This window comes from Furipterus horrens, unplaced genomic scaffold, assembly GCF_987537825.1.
Source record: "Furipterus horrens unplaced genomic scaffold, mFurHor1.1.pri manual_scaffold_17, whole genome shotgun sequence".
NCBI classification, from domain to species: Eukaryota; Metazoa; Chordata; class Mammalia; order Chiroptera; family Furipteridae; genus Furipterus; species Furipterus horrens.
This window is the reverse complement of record NW_028327187.1, coordinates 21,928,930-21,949,054: the sequence shown is the minus strand read 5'-3', so window position 1 is coordinate 21,949,054 and position 20,125 is coordinate 21,928,930. Positions and strand designations below refer to the sequence as shown.

The 20,125-nt window shown below is 39.1% G+C and overlaps 1 protein-coding gene across 1 annotated transcript in view; it reads left to right on the top strand.

Annotated features, from left to right (window-relative positions):
- The window catches only part of ADGRG4 (adhesion G protein-coupled receptor G4), a 154,468-nt gene that overhangs the window by 67,206 nt on the left and 67,137 nt on the right, over positions 1 to 20,125 (top strand). The window contains exons 4-7 of the mRNA XM_090264028.1: positions 9,962 to 14,893; positions 16,199 to 16,293; positions 18,493 to 18,557; positions 20,023 to 20,069. Of these exons, the coding sequence (XP_090120154.1) occupies positions 9,962 to 14,893; positions 16,199 to 16,293; positions 18,493 to 18,557; positions 20,023 to 20,069 (5,139 nt within the window). The remainder of the gene's footprint in view (positions 1 to 9,961; positions 14,894 to 16,198; positions 16,294 to 18,492; positions 18,558 to 20,022; positions 20,070 to 20,125) is intronic.

The window sequence follows — 20,125 nt, the reverse complement described above, 5'->3', positions numbered from 1 at the left end:
GCAACCTTTTGGTTATGAGATGACGCTCCAGCCAACTGAGCCACACTGGCCAGGGAAAAACATTTTTAATTTATAGTATCTATATGAATAATAGAAAATTGACCAAGTCTAAAATAGCAAGCCTGTGGTGGGCACACAATGCAATATACAGGTCCTATATTATAGAAATCTACACTCAAAACTTATATAATCTTTTTAATCAATGTCGCCCAATACATTTAATTAAATCTAAATAAATAGGCTCTCTCACTGCTGCTGCTGCTGTAGCTGGACCCGTCGCCTTCCCAGTGCTCAGCATATGAACATCCCTACAATGGATAAAACAGCAATGAGTCTGTTCAGCCTTTCTCCCCTCCACCTGTTAATAGATGGGCACAAAGAAGACACTAGAACCAAACACTATAAACAGAACATTCCAGGACTTCTGGTCAAGATGAAGGCCTAGACAGATACGTTGGGTCTCCCACCACAACTCAGAAGGAATACAACTACCTCAAAACTGGAGACAACCAGAAGTTCCAGAAAATCAAGCTGCATGGAAGTCCAACAAACAAATATATAGAGAAGAAATACTCATCCAGACAGGTAGGAGGGGTGGAGCCCGGGCAGAAGATGCAGTGTGGTGGCAGGGTGGCAGCAGCAGGCCAGCGGAAAGTGCAGTCACACATTTTAAAAAGCAAGGAGGGACACCTGGGAGTGTTCTGAGCTCCTGACCAGACCATGGTCCCAGCACCAGGGAAAATCAAGCCTCATTGCTACTGACTGTGCAAACCAGTGGGGTTAGGGTAGAGGAAGAAACTGCCAGTCTCTCAGCAGAGTCTGCTTGTTTAAAGGGTCCCCGTGGTCCTAGAATGTCTGCAGACCCACCCTCTCTGGAAACAACAACCAGGGCAAGAGCTAGAGGGGCTCCAGTCCCATAGAAAGTGGGAGAAGTGCCTGGAAAAGGGGCAAGTGCTGAGCAAGTGGCATTGTTCTCACTCTGACCTCTCCTCCATGTACAGTGCCAAAACATGGTGAAATGAATCATCCTGTACTGACAAATACCTAAGGCTCCGCCCCTTACAACATAAAAAGAGCAACAGCTCTACCTAAGACATAGAGGCAAACAAACACAGGAGCTTGTCAAGATGAGGAGACAGAGAAATATGGCCCAAAAAGGGGAACATATTAAGGTTCCAGTGGGAGAACTAAGCAACGAGAAGATAGCCAACCCAACAGACACAGAATTCAAAACACTAGTGATAAAGATGCTCACAGGCTTGACAGTATGCTTGAGTATGGCAGACTCGTAAGGGAAGAAGTCAAGGCTATGCTAAGTGAAATGAAGAAAAATCCACACAAAACCAATGGTGAAGGGAAGGAAACCAGGGTTCAAATAAATGATTTGGAATATAAGGAAGAGAAAAACAGTCAACCAATACAGAATGAGGAAACAAGAATTGAAAAAAATGAGGAGAGGCTTAAGAATGTCTGGTACAACTTTAAATGTGTCAACAACCGAATCATAGCGGTGCCAGAAGGTTAAGAGGATGAGCAAGAAATTGAAAGCTTATGTAAAAATGTAATGAAGAAAAATATTTTCAAATTTGGCGAAGGAAATAGACATAAAAGTCCAGGAAGCACAGAGAGTCCAAAACAAGCTAAAATCAAGGAGGACCACATCAAGACACATCATAATTAAAATGCCAAAGTGAAAGAAAGATAGAGAAAATCTTAAACGCAGCAAGAAAAAAGCAGAGAGTTCCCTACAAAGGAGTTCCTATAAGAATAACAGCTTATTTCTCAAAAGAAACTTTTCGGGCAAGAAGGAACTGGCAAGAAGTATTCAATGTGATGTAAAGCAAGGACCTACAGCCAAGATTACTCTATCCAGCAAAGCTATCATTTGGAATGGAAGGGCAGATGAACTGCTTCCCAGACAAGGTAAAGCTAAAAGAGTTCGTTATCACCAAACCATTATTATATGAAATGTTAAAGGGACTTATTTAAGAAAAAGATCAAAACTACGAACACTAAAATGACAACAAACTCACAACTATCAACAACTGAATCTAAAAAATAAAAACAGAGGGGGAAGATGGCAGAGGAGTGAGGAGAGGCTGCGGTTTCAGGCTCCCAAGACCCTTCTGCAGTTTGGGCTAACTGCAGACAGAACATCTCAGTGAGCAGCTGGACACTGGCAAGAGTCGAGCCAAGGCACTGCTGGATTAGAGAAAATCCATCTGGGAACAACCTGTTTAGTGAGGATAGCGGAGAAAAAGGGGACGAAACAGGATTCCTGACTGGGACGGCTGCTGGAGCTGTGGCTGGAAGTAAACAAAGGCTTTTTGGCGACTGCAGGCTACCCGGGAGAGGTGTTGGGAGGAGAGCGGATCTCTGCCCGCTGGCAGAGACCAGACTCGACTAAGTGGCATTGGCGTTGAAGGACAGGAGACAGCGTGCTGCCGGGCAAGTGAGAACATAATTCTCCTTTATATTTTTCTCTAGTGGATGGTGGAGAGGGGAGGAAAGTTTGGGGGTGGTAGGCCATTCTTGAGGAGCGCAGGGGCAGTAGTGTGCTCATCCACTCCCCAACCCTCCCCTTGGGTCACGGGGGCGCGCATAGGGAAGTGCCCTCATCCACTGGCCCAGGTGCACAGGGCTGTGCGTTCAGGTGCCCTTCGGACACACGCCAACAGACATAAAATCAGTGACCCAATGGGCGCAGGGAGGGCCCACTGGACACGCAGAAGATTGTGCGCAGTCGCCCCTGGCCAGCCCAGTGGGCGCCAGGCCAAAGTACCAGGCCGGAATCTGGAGCACAGAGCACTTGCCCAGGCTAGCTCCCCAGCTCTTGGGGGAACACCGGCACTGGAGCCAAAAAACACCTCAAGGGCTTTCCCGGAGTGCAGCGCGGCTGGCTTTCTCAGAGCGCAGCGCCGCCAGCTTTCTAGGAGCATGGCGCGGCAGGCCGGAGCTTAGTTCCCCGGACACCTTGGGCACCCACTGGTGCTCGAGCCAAAAAAACACCTGGAGGGCTTTTCCGGAGCTTGGTACGGCCTGCTTTCTAGGAGCGCGGCGCGGCAGTCCTGAGCTTAGTTCCCCAGCCGCTTTGGGTGCGCACTGATGCTTGAGTGAAAATAAAAAAACACCTCGCCAGCTTCCCCAGAGAGCAGCGTGGCCTGCTTTCCTGGAGTGCGGCGTGGCAGACCTGAGGTGGGCTCTTGGCTGCCTTGCATTGCGCCCTGCCGGCCACCTCGCACACACCACTGCTGCAAGGAATAGGAATCTCTGACCCATCACATTAGACCAGCTGTGGATGCAGAAAAAGAAGACGACACAAGAAGACTGAACTGACATCTCCACAAAAGAATTCGAGATAAAGTGGCTAGAGTGACTCTCAATCAACAAGCCAGAAGGAATATCCTAACAAAAAAAAAAAAATCTGAAATATAATCAGACAGCATAAACAAATGATATACAAGGTACCCCAAGAACATCAGGCTCAGGAGATCGAAGAGACTGCACCACTGAAACCCCCAGATCTACCATAAAAAATCTCATACCACAAAGGTGGGAAGGCAAAGCAGACAAATCCAAATAACAAAAACAAACAACAAGAATCCAACATGGTAAGACACAGAAACAACCTCTCAATGAAAAGAAAAGAGGAATCCCCAGAAAGAGAGGTAGATGGAATAGACATAGCCCAAATGTCAGACATGGAATTCAAAACTATGGTGGTGAAGAAGCTCAATATGCTCGACAACCTCAAAAACAACTATGACAACCTGCAAGGGAGTTACCAGCAGCTCCAAGAAAATTACAGGGAACTTGCAGAGAACTACGCCAGCATAAAAAAAGACATAGAAACTATCAACAAGAACCAGGAAGAAATGAAGAATGCAGTCTCTGAACGGAAAAACACAGTAGAATCAGTCAAAAGCAGACTAAACCAAGCAGAAGATCGGATTAGTGAGTTAGAGGATAATGTAGGTAATAATTCTCAAATGATACAGCAAAATGAAAAAAAGATTGAAAAAATATGAACAAGATGTAAGGGAATTACAGGATAGCATTAGGAAAAATAATTTAAGGATCATCGGAATAAGAGAGGGAGAAGAAAAGGAGCATGGAATTGAAAAACTGATAGGAGAAATAGTGACAGAAAATTTTCCGAACCTGCTGAGAGAAAAAGTTATGCAAGTCCAAGAAGCACTGAGAGTTGCAATAAAGAGGAACCCCCAAAAACCCACTCGAAGGCACATCATAGTTAAAATGGCAACATTCCAAGACAAAGAGAGAATCCTAAAAGCAGCAAGAGAAAAACAGCAAATAACTTGCAAGGGAGCTCCAATAAGGCTATCGACCAATTTCTCAACAGAAACATTACAAGCCAGAAGGGAATCGTCAAAAATATTTCAAGCACTGAAAAACAAAGGCCTACAACCAAGAATACTCTACCCAGCAAGGCTCTCATTCAAAATAGAAGGTGAAATAAGGAGTTTCTCAGACAAAGGAAGACTAAAAGAATACATCTCCACCAAACCAGCATTGCAAGAAATGCTAAAGGGAATATTCTAAGAAAAAGGAAGAGAAAAAACAAAACAAAAAAAAAGAGTAGAGGAACAGAGATACAAAAGGGAAATGAATAAATACACGTCAATAATAACCTTAAATGTAAATGGATTAAATGCTCCAATTAAAAGACATAGGGTAACGGAATGGATAAGAAAACAGGACCCACATATTTGCTGTCTAAAAGAAACACACCTCAAAACAAAAGATTTACACAGACTGAAAGTAAAGGGATACAAAAAAGTATTCCAAGCAAATGGACATGAAAAAAAGCTGTGGTAGCAGTCCTCATATCAGGCAAAATGGATTTCAAAGCAAGGGCAATAAAAAGAGACAAAGAAGGGCATTTCATAATACTTAAGGGGACAATCTATCAAGAAGATATAACACTGATAAACATATATGCACCCTACATAGAAGCACCCAAATACATAAAGAAAATACTAGAAGAGCACAAGAAGGATATTAACAACAACACACTCATAGTAGGGGACTTCAACACTCCATTATCAACAATAGACAGATCATCCAAGCAAAGAAACACCAAGGATATACAGGCATTGAACAACACACTAAACCACATGGACTTAACTGATATATATAGAACTTTTCACCCCAAAGAAGCAAAATATACATTCTTTTCAAAGGCACATGGGACATTTTCAAAGATAGACCACATAATAGGACACAAAACAAGCCTCAACAAATTCAAGAAAATTGAAATCATATCAAGCATCTTTTCAGACCACAATGCCTTGAAACTAAAAATCAACCTCAGAGAAAAAAATCAAAGACACCCAAACTCATGGAGAATGAATAACATGCTCTTAAATAATGAATGGGTTAACAATGACATCAAAGAGGAAATCAAGAAATTTCTAGAAACTAATGACAATGAACACACAACAGCCCAAAACCTATGAGGCACAGCAAAAGCAGTCCTAAGAGGGAAGTTCATAGCAATACAGGCATATCTGAAAAGGCTAGAAGAATCTCAAATAAAAAACCTAACCATAAAGCTACAAGAACTAGAACAGCAACAACAAACAAAGCCTAGGGCAAAAAGAAGAAAGGAAATCATCAAGATCAAAGCAGAATTAAACGACGTAGAAACGAAACGAACAATCCAAAAAATCAACAAAACTAGGAGCTGGTTCTTTGAAAAAATAAACAAAATTGACAAGCCTCTAGCCAGGCTCATTAAGAAAAAAAAGAGAAGACCCAAATAAACAAAATCAGAAATGAAAAAGGAGAAATCACGACTGATACCTCAGAAATACAAACAACTATAAGAAATTACTACAAACAACTCTATAGCAAGAAATTTGACAACCTAGTAGAAATGGACAGATTTCTAGAAACATATAACCTTCCAAAACTGAATCAAGAAGAAGTAGAAAATCTCAACAGACCAATAACAAAAAAGGAAGTTGAAACAGTAATCCAAAATCTCCCTGCACACAAAAGCCCTGGACCGGATGGCTTCACAGGCGAATTTTACAAAACATTTAGGGAAAAACTAACTCCTACCCTCCTCAAACTATTCCAAAAAATTGAAGAAGAGGGAAAAATCCCAAACTCTTTCTATGAACCAGTATTACCCTAATCCCAAAACCAGGTCAGGACACAGCAAAGAAAGAAAACTACAGGCCAATATCACTGATGAACATAGATGCTAAAATCCTCAATAAAATTTTGGCAAACAGGATCCAACAATACATCAAAAAGATCATACACCATGATCAAGTGGGATTCATCCCAGGGATGCAAGGATGGTTTAATATTCGCAAATCAATAAATATAATACATCACCTAAACAAAATGAAAGACAAAAATCACATGATCATATCTATAGATGCAGAAAAAGCATTTGATAAAGTACAACACCCATTTATGTTGAAAACACTCAGCAAAATGGGAATAGAGGGAGCATACCTTAACATCATTAAGGCTATATATGAGAAGCCTGAAGCCAACATCATACTCAATGGACAAAAACTGAAAGCATTCCCCCTGAAATCAGGAACTAGACAAGGCTGTCCGCTCTCCCCACTTCTATTAAACATGGTGTTGGAAGTCCTAGCCACAGCAATCAGACAAGACAAAGAAATAAAAGGCATCCAAATTGGGAAAAAAGAAGCAAAACTATCACTATTTGCAGACGACGTGATAGTATACCTAGAAAACCCTATAAACTCCACTAAAAGACTAATTGATATAATAAGTGAATTTGGCAAAATAGCAGGGTACAAAATAAATATACAGAAATCTAAGGCATTTCTGTACACCAACAATAAAATATCAGAGACAGAAGCAAAAAAGAAAATACCATTTACTATAGCAACAAGAAAAATGAAGTACCTAGGGATAAACTTAACCAAAGAGATAAAAGACCTGTACACTGAAAATTATGCAACATTGAAGAAAGAAATTAAGGAAGATACAAATAAATGGAGGCAAATACCATGTTCTTGGATGGGAAGAATCAACATCATCAAAATGGCCATACTACCCAAAGCAATTTACAAATTCAATGCAATCCCTATTAAAATACCAATGACATATTTCACTGACCTAGAACAAATCCTCCAAAAATTCATATGGAACTAAAAAAGACCCCGAATAGCAAAAGCAATCTTGAAACAGAAGAACACAGCAGGAGGAATCACGATACCAGACATCAAACAATACTACAAAGCCACTGTGATCAAAACAGCCTGGTACTGGCATAAGAACAGACATATAGATCAGTGGAACAGAATTGAAAGCCCAGAAATAAACCCAGGCCTCTATGGTCAACTAATCTTTGATAAAGGAGGAAGGTACATAAAATGGAGTGAGAAGAGCCTCTTTAACAAATGGTGCTGGGAGAACTGGACAGGGATGTGCAAGAAAATGAAACTAGACCACCAACTTACACCACACACGAGAATAAACTCAAGATGGATTAAAGACTTAAATGTAAGCCGTGATACCATAAAAGTCCTAGAGGAAAACATAGGCAGGAAAATTTCAGATATCACACGTAACAATATCTTCACAGATACATCTCCCAAGTCAAGAGAAATAAAGGAAAAAATAAACAAATGGGACTACATCAAACTAAAAAGTTTCTGCTCAGCAAAAGAAAACATCAGCAAGATGAAAAGGAAACCAACCATATGGGAAAACATATTTGCCAATGATATCACAGACAGGGGACTGATCTCCAAAATATATAAAGAGCTTATACGACTCAACATCAAGAAAACAAACAACCCAATTAAAAAATGGACAAAGGACCTGAACAAACACTTCTCCAAAGAGGACATACAGAAGGTCCATAGGCACATGAAAAATGCTCAACATCATTGGCCATCAGAGAGATGCAAGTAAAAACCACAATGAGATACCACCTTACACCTGTCAGAATGGCCATCATCAACAAATCAACAAGCAACAAGTGCTGGCGAGGATGTGGAGAAATAGGAACCCTACTGCACTGTTGGTGGGAGTGCATACTGGTGCATCCACTATGGAAAACAGTATGGAATTACCTCAAAAAACTAAAAATGGAACTGCCTTTTGAACCAGTGATTCCACTGCTAGAATTATACCCGAAAAATCCTGAAACCCTAATTCAAGAGAACTTATGCACCCCTATGTTCATAGCAGCCCTCTTTACAATAGCTAAGTTTTGGAAACAGCCTAGGTGCCCGTCTGTGGATGAGTGGATCAGAAAACTGTGGTACATCTACACAATGGAGTACTATGTAGCAGAAAGAAAGAAGGAACTCCTGCCATTTGCGACAACATGGATGGAATTAGAGAGAATTATGCTTAGTGAAATAAGCCAGGCAAAGAAAGCAAAATACCATATGATATCACCCAATACAGGAAACTAAAGAGCAACACATACAAACGAACTAAATAGGCAAAGACTAGAATAGTAGTCAGTAGGGGGGAGGGGGGAGGGAGAGAAGGGGGATAAGTAAGGGAAGGGTCAGGTCAAGGAACGTATATGAATGACTCATGGACATGGACAACGGGGAGGGATATAATTGTGGGAGAAAGGATGGGATGGGAGGGGGGAGCAATGGGGAAAATATGGGAGAACTGTAATTGAATAACAAAAAATTAAATTTAAAAAAAATAAATAAAAAATAAAAACAAAATCCAACTAAGAAAACCAGAACGGAACAGAATCATAGGTAAGGGGATCATTTGGAGGGTTACCAGCTGGGAAGGAGAATGGGGAAAAATGAGGAAATGGTGTAGGGATTAAGAAGCATAATTGGTTGGTACAAAATAGACAGGGGGAAGTTAAGAATAATATAGGAACGGGTGAAGCCAAAGAACTTATATGCACGACTGATGGACATGAACTAAGGGGAGCTGGATTGCTGGGGGAAGAGGGGTACTGGGCAGAGGGGAGCAAAGGGGAAAAGTTGGGAGTACTGTAATTATATAATCAATAAAATATGCTTAAAAACTAACTAAATAAAGGAAAATAGTAAGCTTTTATTTAAAACAGTTAATTATTTTTGATCATTTACTGTTTGCCAGTTTCTATGCTAAGTGTCTTACATGCATTAACTCAAGTCTCAAAACTATTTTATAAACTAGTTGTTATTATTGCACATTACAGAGGAAGAAATTGAAACACAGAAAGGTTAAGTAACTAGTCCAAGGCTATATAATGAGTAAGTGATGAGCCAGGATTTAAAACTACATCTATTTCAAACCAGAGGTGGTCTTATTTTTTGAATATTTTTAAATTTAATCTTTATTGTATTTTTTTATTACCATTTGGTCCCCTTTTACTCCCCTCCCCTCAGCAATCACCACATTGTTTTCCATGTCCATGAGTCTTTTTTCCTTTTTGCTCAATCCCTCCACCCCCAACCTACCTAGCTGTCCTCTACTCTCCATGTATGAGTCTGTCTCTGTTTTGCTTCTTAGTTCAGTTTGTTCATTAGATCCCACCTATGAGTGAAATCATATTAACTGCACAATTCAATTTCTTTAACAGATCTAATAGGACTATTGAAGTTATCTATTTCTTCTTAAGTTTTGATAACTTGTGTGTTTCAAGAAGTTGGTACATTTCCCAAAGCTAATCTTCTCAATTAGGTGCTACTATAGCATGTATACCTCTTTCAGGAGTATATATATGTATATATATACTATAGAATGGACTTGTTACTTAACCATGGCGTTAAGAAAACCATATAGATATTTTAGAAAGAAGAAAATCATTGTAAAATGAACCCCAAGTAATTAAGTGATGTGATTATATTTGATACTTATCTCCTTTCAAAAATATAAGAAAAAATTTAAAAAAAATTATAGAGCTCTTTCTTAAGAAATCATCTTTTATTTTAAAAGCTGAGCCCAAAGTAACACATGCTTTCTATTTTTGCAGTTGTTTCTGAAAATATAACAATTCAAGAAACAAGTACAACTCCTTCACAACAAATAGATTTGACAACCTCATTCCAAGTTACTGGACTAAAACCACAGAAGACTGTATATTCTTCTACAATGATGTCTAAAAGTATGCCTGTATCTGCAACTGATTATACAACCATATCATATTCCAATAAAACATCTCCACCTCTGGAAACAGTGACTGCACCAAAGATTTTAAAGACATCCATAGTGGAGGCAGCTACAATTGCAGCAGATATTTTGTCTACTTCAGCAACCATTGTTCTACCTACCAAAAATACCTTCATAGGGACTACTACAAAGTCCACAGAAACAACTGAATACCCACCTTCCGAGAGCACAATGAAAACAAAGATGGCTGGAGCCATTGTTACTGAAACCTTTCATCCAACTACAGCTACTAACTTTCTATGTGCATCCAGATTTACCAAGAATTCAGTTGTATCTAAAATTTCAGCAATTGCTTCTCAGGCGGCTATTATGAAGACAACATCTTTATTCTCATCTATTGAGTCAACATCTTGGCCCAAACACAGATTCACAGGTATCAGAGTACTCCCTAGCTCCACAGCTAACCATGAGTTTCTTGCATCTACAGTTGCTAGAACTGTACCTTGGTCCACAGTGAGACAGACTTCTACTCACATTGGGACTGCATCAACACTCCCACCTGAGTCTGTGCTCATATCCACAGCTGCTCCAATGGATACTGTATTTCCTAGAAATCAGACAGCATCTACATTGGCAACAACTGGTAAGAAAATATCATTTACAGTTCATTCAATGACGCTCCCAACTAAGCCTATTGAGATGACCCCTGAGCTAAGAACAGCTGAAACAGAATTGAGATCTACAAATTTCCAGGATGTCTCTTCCCCCAGAGTGGAGGATACAATATCTGTCTCCATGCCAAAAGAGGCATCTTCTCCATCCTTTTCTTTCCGGACATGCCCCTCATTCACTGAAGCTCAGAGAGTACAGACAGTTATTGATGCTGAGACTACACATAGATCTTTGACTCCTAGAATCACACTTACACCTACAGCAGCTGCAAGTATACTTCATCCCACTGTCACTGGGCCAATATATACTCAGAACACACCCACCGGTGGTGAAAACAGGTTTCCTTTGATTTCCACTCGATCAGCTTCCACATCAAAGTCATCTGAGTCTGGTCTCACATCAATAAGTGATGAAGGTACCCATCTATTCACCAGTGAGATCACTTGGACTTCCAGACCAGACCAGACCCCATTGACATCAGTATTCCATAGCAGTACTTCTAATACAGAATATTCCTCCACAACTACTGATATCTCACCAGAAGCATCCACAGAAAGTGAGGCTACCACTACCACTGATACTATTACTACTGATGCCATTATAGACAGATATACAACAGCTCTATCCAACTTGACATCTCCGTGGTTGGCTAATTTCTCCATAGTTTCTGGAACCACATCTGTAACCAAACTGCCGGAGTTTAAACTTTCCACCCTATCACTAGGAGCCACACCTGCGTCCACAGTAGTTGAAAATGAACATCTTTCAACACCTGGGGAGACAGTTCCACCAATAGATATAATATCTACCCTTCCTGACATCAAACCAAATTTTTCTACTGAGGAGAGTGCTTCTGAGACCACACAACCAGAGATAAAAAGCACAATTGCATTTGGAGATTCAACAGTCCCTGCTCCAGAGGCTGCAACAACACAAAGATTCAATGCTACTGTGACAAGGAAAGAATCAACTTCCCATTATCTTAAGGGGGGATCAACTATAGCAGCAACAACTGAGGTTTCTCCATTTGCAACAATGGTAGAAGCAACAAATGAGTCTGTACAAGGCGTGACAGCTTCTGTCACTGTTTCCCCTTTTCTTGATTTAGAAATCTTGACTATCCCACTGGATAATAAAACTTCAAGTACTGAGGTGAGAGGAAGTTGGTTTTCTCAAGAATCAGTGAAAACCACACCTAAGACTTTATACAATGGGACAACAGGAATTTTTAATTCCACCCACACATACACAACACACTGGACTTCAGAGACTCCACCTAAGGGAAATTCAACTCCATCTCCCACTTCTGGAAGCATGAAGACATTCCCTGAACCCCTGGTTTCTTCTACCACAAGGATATTGGAGAGCAGTTTTGCTACTATCCCTACAGACAGGACAGCTATGTCCTTGTCTACTGATACCTTGCCTTCACAGCTTACAACTACTCATTCCTCAGCATCTCCTGGGACTATTACCCATATGTCCTCATTGCCAGTTAATGTCTCTGGTGTCACCTCTATGGTGGTGTCTAAGGAGAACATGTCTGAGCCTTCTGTACTAGGGATGGCTTCCTCCATGTCTGTACTCTCAGATATCTCAACTCTGTCATCAGCTACAGTGACCACAGCCTTGATGCCACCATTGGATCAGACTGCTTCCACAACCAGCAAGATTGTGCCTACACATGGAGACTTGACTCATACCACTTTAGAAACCACAGTGAATTCTGTCAGGACGACACCCACAGAAATTTCCTTTCTGACAGAAACTTCAGTCTACTCACTGGGACCTACCACTCCTGTGACAACTAAGGCTAAGACTACCTTTCTCTCTACCTCAGACGATACAGTAACTTCAGTGAAAACCACACCTAAGACTTTAAACACTACAGCCTTTTCTGCTCCAATGGTAACCACAGCACTTGATAAAACCTCTATGGCAACGTCCATTTCTATCTACCAGATGTCCTCACTGCCAGTTAATGTCACTACCTCCACCTCTAAAAGAGTTTCTGACACTTTCACAATACTGGTAACCAAATCTTCTAAAACATCACACCCAGATTGTTTAAAAAGTCCCTCTATAGCCACTTCTGGCTCTGTGCCTGAGATGTCCTCAATGTCAGTTCATGACTCTTTCTCACTTTCAGCTGTTCCTTCTGCTTTCACAACAGTTGGATCATTTTCTACTTTATTGTCTTCAATTACCCCTAGGACTACTATGACTGTACAAACATCTACATTGGATGTCACACCTGTGACATATGCTGGGCCTATTTCAAAAAGCACAACGGTTTCCTCCACTACTTCAGAAATGACAGAGATGTCCTCCAGCATCATACCTACATCCTTTCCCTCCCCAACACATCCAACTTATTCTTCTGTAAAAACCATCCCAACTACTCTTATGGGTGGGGTGATGACGCCATTTGTAGGCACCACTGGCTCCTTTCTACTCAGTTCTAAGAACATTGAAGTTATTTCTTCCATATCAAAAACCACATTTTCACCATTTCTACCAACAACACCACAGTCATCCCAAGGAGATGAGGCTACAACTCTGGGCATATTATCTGGGTGTACTAACAGTGATAGAACAACAGTTCTCACAAATAATTATTCCAGAACTGCTGCTCATAAAAGTGTGATTTCATCTACTCCTTCAGATAGTCTCCATACTTCTTTGAATATTCAGGTTTCCCCATCTTTGACTATCTTTAAGAGCACTTCTGGAGCCACAAAAAGTATAAAAGCCACCACTTTCCTCTCTTCGAATACAAAAGAAATGACTTCCTTGACAGAAAATACTTCAGCAGCTGAACTAACAAAAGGTGCCACATCTGTGAATACCCCTGTTTCACACCATCCACGGACTTCATTCAGTGCAACTCTGACCTCTTTTACACCATTTCTTTTTTCACCTCATAGCACTAAAGCTAAGTTCTATACTCCAAAGTCTTATATTCCTCCTACATCCCAAATGGTAGAATTTCCAGTTCTGGAAACTAAAACCACATCCAGTAACACCCAGTCTCTGCTTATGACTTCCTGGAACTCACCCATAGCTGAAGATTCTCAATTTCCAACTTTCACTGCTACTCATATACCTACACCCAACAAGATGGAAACAGAGACTCCTGGGTCTTTGTCAACATTCACAGCCTCACAGACTGGTCTTGTATCTGGAGATGTTATGGCAATGTCATCAATTTCCACATCAGGAATTCTTCCTACTTTGAAAATGTCTGAGAGCCCTTCATTATCAATATCTTCAAGATCTATTCCTACCACTTCGGTTGACATTGAGCAGACATTTGAGAAGACTACCACATCTGTAACTCCAGGGACCACACTCCCATCAAATCCTTCTGGTGCCACTTCAGGATGTATAATTTCAAAGGCTACTATTACACCCATGCTGACTGGGGTCTTATCTAGTCTCTCTTCAGGCTCCCCTCTGGAAACTGTTTCTAATACTCCTCACCTTATAACTTCTTCTACAATAGAGGTGCCAAGATCTACATTTCTGACTTCTGACATGTCACCAACATACCCATTCACTAACCTTACAACACTACCCTTTGCTACTGTAAGTCCCATACTCACCAAAACCACTCTTACAACTACAGTGGATGGTGTTACTGCTAGGTTCCCAACTTCTCTCCCTATCTCTATAAAAATCACAGATGACATTGTATACATTTCCAAATCCCCTGAGGCTTCTTCCAGAACCACTGTGACTGCCAACTCCAGGATTGTGTCTCAACCGTTATCCATTAGCAGAATGAGTAGTTCACCTCTTACAACTGATCATACCCTATCTATTGGTTCCATGCCTCTGCCTAACCCTACAACATCACTGTGGAGCAGAATCCCAGCTGCATCAGCATCCCCTACTTTTGCTTTTGTTAAGCCCACACTGGACTCCCTTTCAAATATAATGAGCACTACATCCACAGCTACTGAAACTTCATTTCCACTCATATCTACTAGAGTAACATATCCTTCTACAGCAACTGTGTCTTCATTACTCTCTTCCTGTTTTGAGACATCCTGGCTGGACTCCACATCTTCCTTTCTATCTACAGAAACATTGACTTCATCTATTGCCATTGAGTCCACAGGTATGTTTCACAATGTGTATAGTGTATCACTAACAGAATGCATGCACAATGAACCATGTGTTCTCCAAGGTGGACAGTTTTCTGAAGGCAGAAAAGGATAAAGAAGGGTACAGGTGTTTATTATCTCCATCAGACAGTGTATATCTTATCCAAACACAGAACTCTCTAGCCATCTTTCTTATCTTTGCTTTATTAAAATATAATGCAAATATACCTTTTTACTCAGTATGTAATTTCTAAGCCTCTTTTCCACCCATTTTATTCTGATGCTCTGAGTCTGACTTTGCCAATGTGAACATGGCTCAGGAACCTCACCCACCTTCCCAATAAGAGGATTATATAGTCTTAGGTCCAACATACTGACCACATTCCAGAAATCACCAGAAGATATTCTAGCTCGTCTTTTTAAAATTCCTCTGATACATGTTTCAGCCTTCTCCACTTCACCTCCAGCTGGCTTGTAATACTTCTCAGTGGTGGGGAGTATTTGGCTTCCATATTTCTCAAGTTTTGGATGTTCTTTCAACTTTTAACATTTCATTGAAATTTGATAGGGCAGACAAGAGAAATAAGGAACTGCAGAGAGAAAAACTTGAAGCAGAAAGAAAAGAAAAAAATATTTCCTCAGAACAAATGATTTTGTGAGATTACGTTTAACTTGGCTGTTAAATGGATTGGAAATCTGTTGGTCAATGAAAATTGAGGATTTAGGAGATTTGTAGAATGTCTATCAACTGCATAAGGAACTTCCTAAATAATTAAAGCAAAAATGCAATGGTATACACTGTTTTTCTTTTTTTAATTATTATTTTTAATTTTTTTCAATTAAAATTTACATTCAATATTATTTTGCATTAGTTTTGGGTGTACAACATAGTGGTTAGGCACTTTACAAAGTGTTTCCCTGATTTTTTAGGACCCACATGGCACTATACATAGTTATTACAGTATTACTGACTATATTCCCTGTGCTGTACTTTACATCCCATGACTATTCTGTAACTACCAATCTGCACCTCTCAATCCCTTCACCTTTTTCATCCAGTTCCCCAAACCCCTCTCCCTCTACAACCATCAGTCTGTTCTCTGTGTCTATGAGTCTGTTTCTGTTTTGTTTGTTGCTGTTTTGCTTTTAAATATGAAGTCAAAAGTGCTGGTTCTTGACCTTGGACTTAAATTAAGCTAAATTTAAGAATGAGATGTCACTGTTTAGTTACAAATACAGACAATTTTGTCCAAATTTATATAGGAGTTAAATGTCTTGAACTAAATAAATAAAATTAATCTTCTTATTTTTAATTACAGTTTCCTTCTACAATATTGGAATGAGCTTCTCTGTCTTTGATGAAGAGCCAGCGATCCCTATTACTAGTGTTATAAATGAATTAACAGAAAATTGGGTACATTTATATTTTAAATATTTATGGTACATATAAAATATGTGAATATATATATATGTATATATATGACAAAGACTGAGTAGGTTAAAACTAGGCTTTACTTTTTCTACCCATATACATTTCACAGCTAAATAGTTTTGATATTTTTGCTGAAAATCTATCCACTCTGTAATCAACACCATGAGGATGTAAGCAAATTTTCATTTATACTGCCAATGCTGAAAGCTTTTAAGGATGTTAATATTTTAATTTGTTTAGAAGTGCACATTTTCCTTCACTGACACAACTTCTGAGTTTTTGCCAAATTTTCTTTTTGGGGAAAGTAGGAGAGCAATGATAACAAAGTCTATGTCATTGCATTTAAATATTTTTGTTTTCTGCATTTTAACTTCTCTCTCCTACGCAAAAAATGTCTTACTTCTCCTTACTTTTTTCTGGTCATAAGAGTACTACGTACTCTCTGTAAAAATCCAGAAACTGAAATCTGAAACCCAGAAAGCATGTGTCTCTTCTAATACTGCTTCTTGTATTAATTACTCTTAACAGTTTGAAATATATTCTTTCAGATTTTTTCTATATGGTCAATAGCATTGATGCACATATGTTCTTTTTCAAAAATAATGGGAATCATATACTAATTATGCTAACTTGCTTTTTTCAGTTAACCATCTGTCTCTGAGCATATTCATAGTTATAAATATAAATATATCTCATACACTTTAACAGATGCATAGAATTTCTCTAGATGATTGTAAAGTAGTATTTTTTAAAATCCATGTGTCCATTGGTAGCCATTCATATATTTCTATTCTTATTTCTATTTGAAAACAACGCTGACAATAATGCCTTCGCAATAACTTTTGGAGAGGCACTTGAAATTCTATAGAATACAATTCTAGAGCTGGAATCCTTGAATCATAAACATTTTACATGTTAATAGCTATTGCTAAATGACCTCCCAGATAGGTGATACAAACCTGCATCCCTACCAATAGTAAATGATCATATCTATCTCCCTTCTCTCCCCATCAGCATTTATTTTCAAGTGTATATGACATAATTATAAGTGTTTGACATGATTGAGTATATTTGTCTACTAGGGTTGCCATAACAATACGATGCACTAAGTGGCTTGAACAACAGACATTTATTGGGTTGGCCAAAAAGTCTGTATGTTTTTTTCCATAAAAGACACATTTTCATTTTCACAAATAACTTTATTGATTTGGAGATTTTGGGTATGTTGGCTATCTCCCACATGGTATAACATTGATTGTTCTCAATTAATGTCTCAATTTGATCACTATCAACTTCAACTAGTCTACCCGACCATGGAGCATCGTCCAGGAAGAAATCTCCAGCATAAAACTTCTCAAACCACTTTTGGCATGTTCGATCAGTCACAGCCCCTTCTCCATACACTGCACAAATCTTTGTGTGTGTGTTTCAACCTTCCTTGAAATAATAAAGAATAATATGCTGAAAATATTGCATATTTTCTTCCATCTTCAATATTAAAATGGCTACACAAAAATTCACCAATTTTGATAAGTTTTTTTTAATGCATGCTGATATGTCAGCTGCCACAATACAATCTAATAAAATTGTTTTGAATGAAGTTAAAGACAACTAAGTGCTACTAGAGCCATCTTATGGAAAAAAAATACACAAAATTTTTGGCCAACCCAATATTTTCTCATGGTTTTGGAGACTGGAAATCCAAGATCAATGTGCTGGCAGGGTTGGTTTCTGGTGTGGTCTCTCTCCTTGGCTTGTAGTTAGATACTTTCATGTTGCGTCCTCACATGACCTTTTCTGTGTGTGTGCATGGTGGTGGTAGGGTGGGAGAGAGAGAGAGAGAGATAGAGAAATATCTTTGGTGTCTTTTTCCTTTCTTATAGGGAAACCAGTCCTATCAGATTAAGGTTTCACCCTTATGACCTCATTTAGCCTTAAAAACTGCCATAAAGGCTCTGTCTCCAAATACAGTCAAATTAGGGGGTTAGGGCTTCAACATATAAATTTTGGGGGAACAGCATTCAACTCATAACAGGATATATAAATCAAGTGGACCAGATGGGAATGTTGAACCAACTGAAATAATGAATGCAGCTTAATAATCACAACATATCAGGTAACTTTTCTGGGTTAAGATAGAGGAATAGGAATACTAAAACTGATATGTTTTGTCTTTTACAGCTAAATTCTATGTTTCAGGATAGTGAATTTACTCTTGCTAATCTGGCTATTCAAATTAAAAGCAGGTATGTGAATGTCAACTCCTGTGGGTTGAAGGGCAGTCTGAGGGCACTTTGAGTCTGTTATTATCCAGAGATTTCCTTTTTGTTTGTTTGTTTGTTTGAGATGTAGGGACCGCTGCATTTTGAGTTGCACCTTCCCATCAGAGTGTAGGTTCTCTTTAGAATGAGAAAGAAATTTGTTATATTACTGCAGGGTATAAAGTCATGGGAGAACAAAACAGAATAAAATAAGTAGGGGAAACAGTGGAATTGGACTCAATTACCTCTAATTCCCCCTTTAGCTTTAAAATACTATGGCTCTGTGACTTAGAAAAAAAATAATGCCTTAAAATACAAAAGGTTCAGAATGACCCATGCATGAGAATTTATATGGCCTTTTATTTTTGGATAATGCACTTCCAGGAATTAGAAATTCCAAAGGTAACTTGAAATGTGTCAAGTGAGGAATGCTGACTAGTCCAAGACTTGCCTGAGGCACAGAATTGGAGAGATGATTGCAGTGAAATTGGCAGGCACTAAGTAGTATCAAGGAGACCGTGACCAAAGCAATTGGCCATCTGAGAAATATTTCCTCTGCTCTTGCACTGTACATATACTAGTCCTCTGTTAAAGGAAAATCAGAAAAATCCCTTTGAAAAATAGGCATGGCTCTGGTATACCATGGTAAGCTGATTTCTAAATCAATAAATGTGACTGCCTGTCTTCCACACTGGGATTTTGGTTTCTACTGCATGTTCAAATATATAGGTTCAAGTAGTTTTATAGAAAGTAACGGAAGTTAATCCACAGTAGGTTATTACAAGAAAATCTGGGATGTTTGGAGTATACAACATTCTTTTAAAAAATTGTGTGTATTATCTTCCTTATTACAAAAGTAATATGTGGTCATTGTAAAATCTTAGAGTTGACCTGGATAGTAAAAATCTTCAGAATCCCATCTTTCCCCACCCACTCCAAGAACTCTGGTTAACATCTTATATATTCCTTTAGATTTGTTGACATGCATTTACTAAGAGAATGGGATCCTATTCATGTGTTTCTAACTTCCTTTTCTTGCTTTAGAATACATCATGTACATCTTCTCAGGCCAATGTGTTCAGATTCAGCTTACTCATTTTTATGCCTGCATAGGATTCTTTTGTATGGGTGTGCCTAGTATATTTATAGGATTACAACTTCAATTATTTTCACCCTTGTTACATACATTTTTATGCACCACTGCTGGTACTATATTATGGGATAGACTCTTGAAAGTGAGTTTTCTGAGTCAAAAGCTTACCACCACTTTGGTATGCAAATAATGAGCAAGTTCTTTTGAAGTGTCTCCTTGTAACCTTAGTATTGTGTGAATTCCAAGCTGGGAGAGTCTACTGTTTTGCCTCAGGATTGTTTTTTTTCTGAACTTGTGCCCTCGTGTATTTGGTACTCTGTTTCATTTTTATATAATTTTTTCATGCTTTTGATACAGAGACTCTTCTGAGGAAGAAATAACCATGGACCAAATTTTTGTAAGTAATTCCTCAAAACAAATGCTTGTAACCCACCTTGTAACTGGTTAGATGTAAATAAAT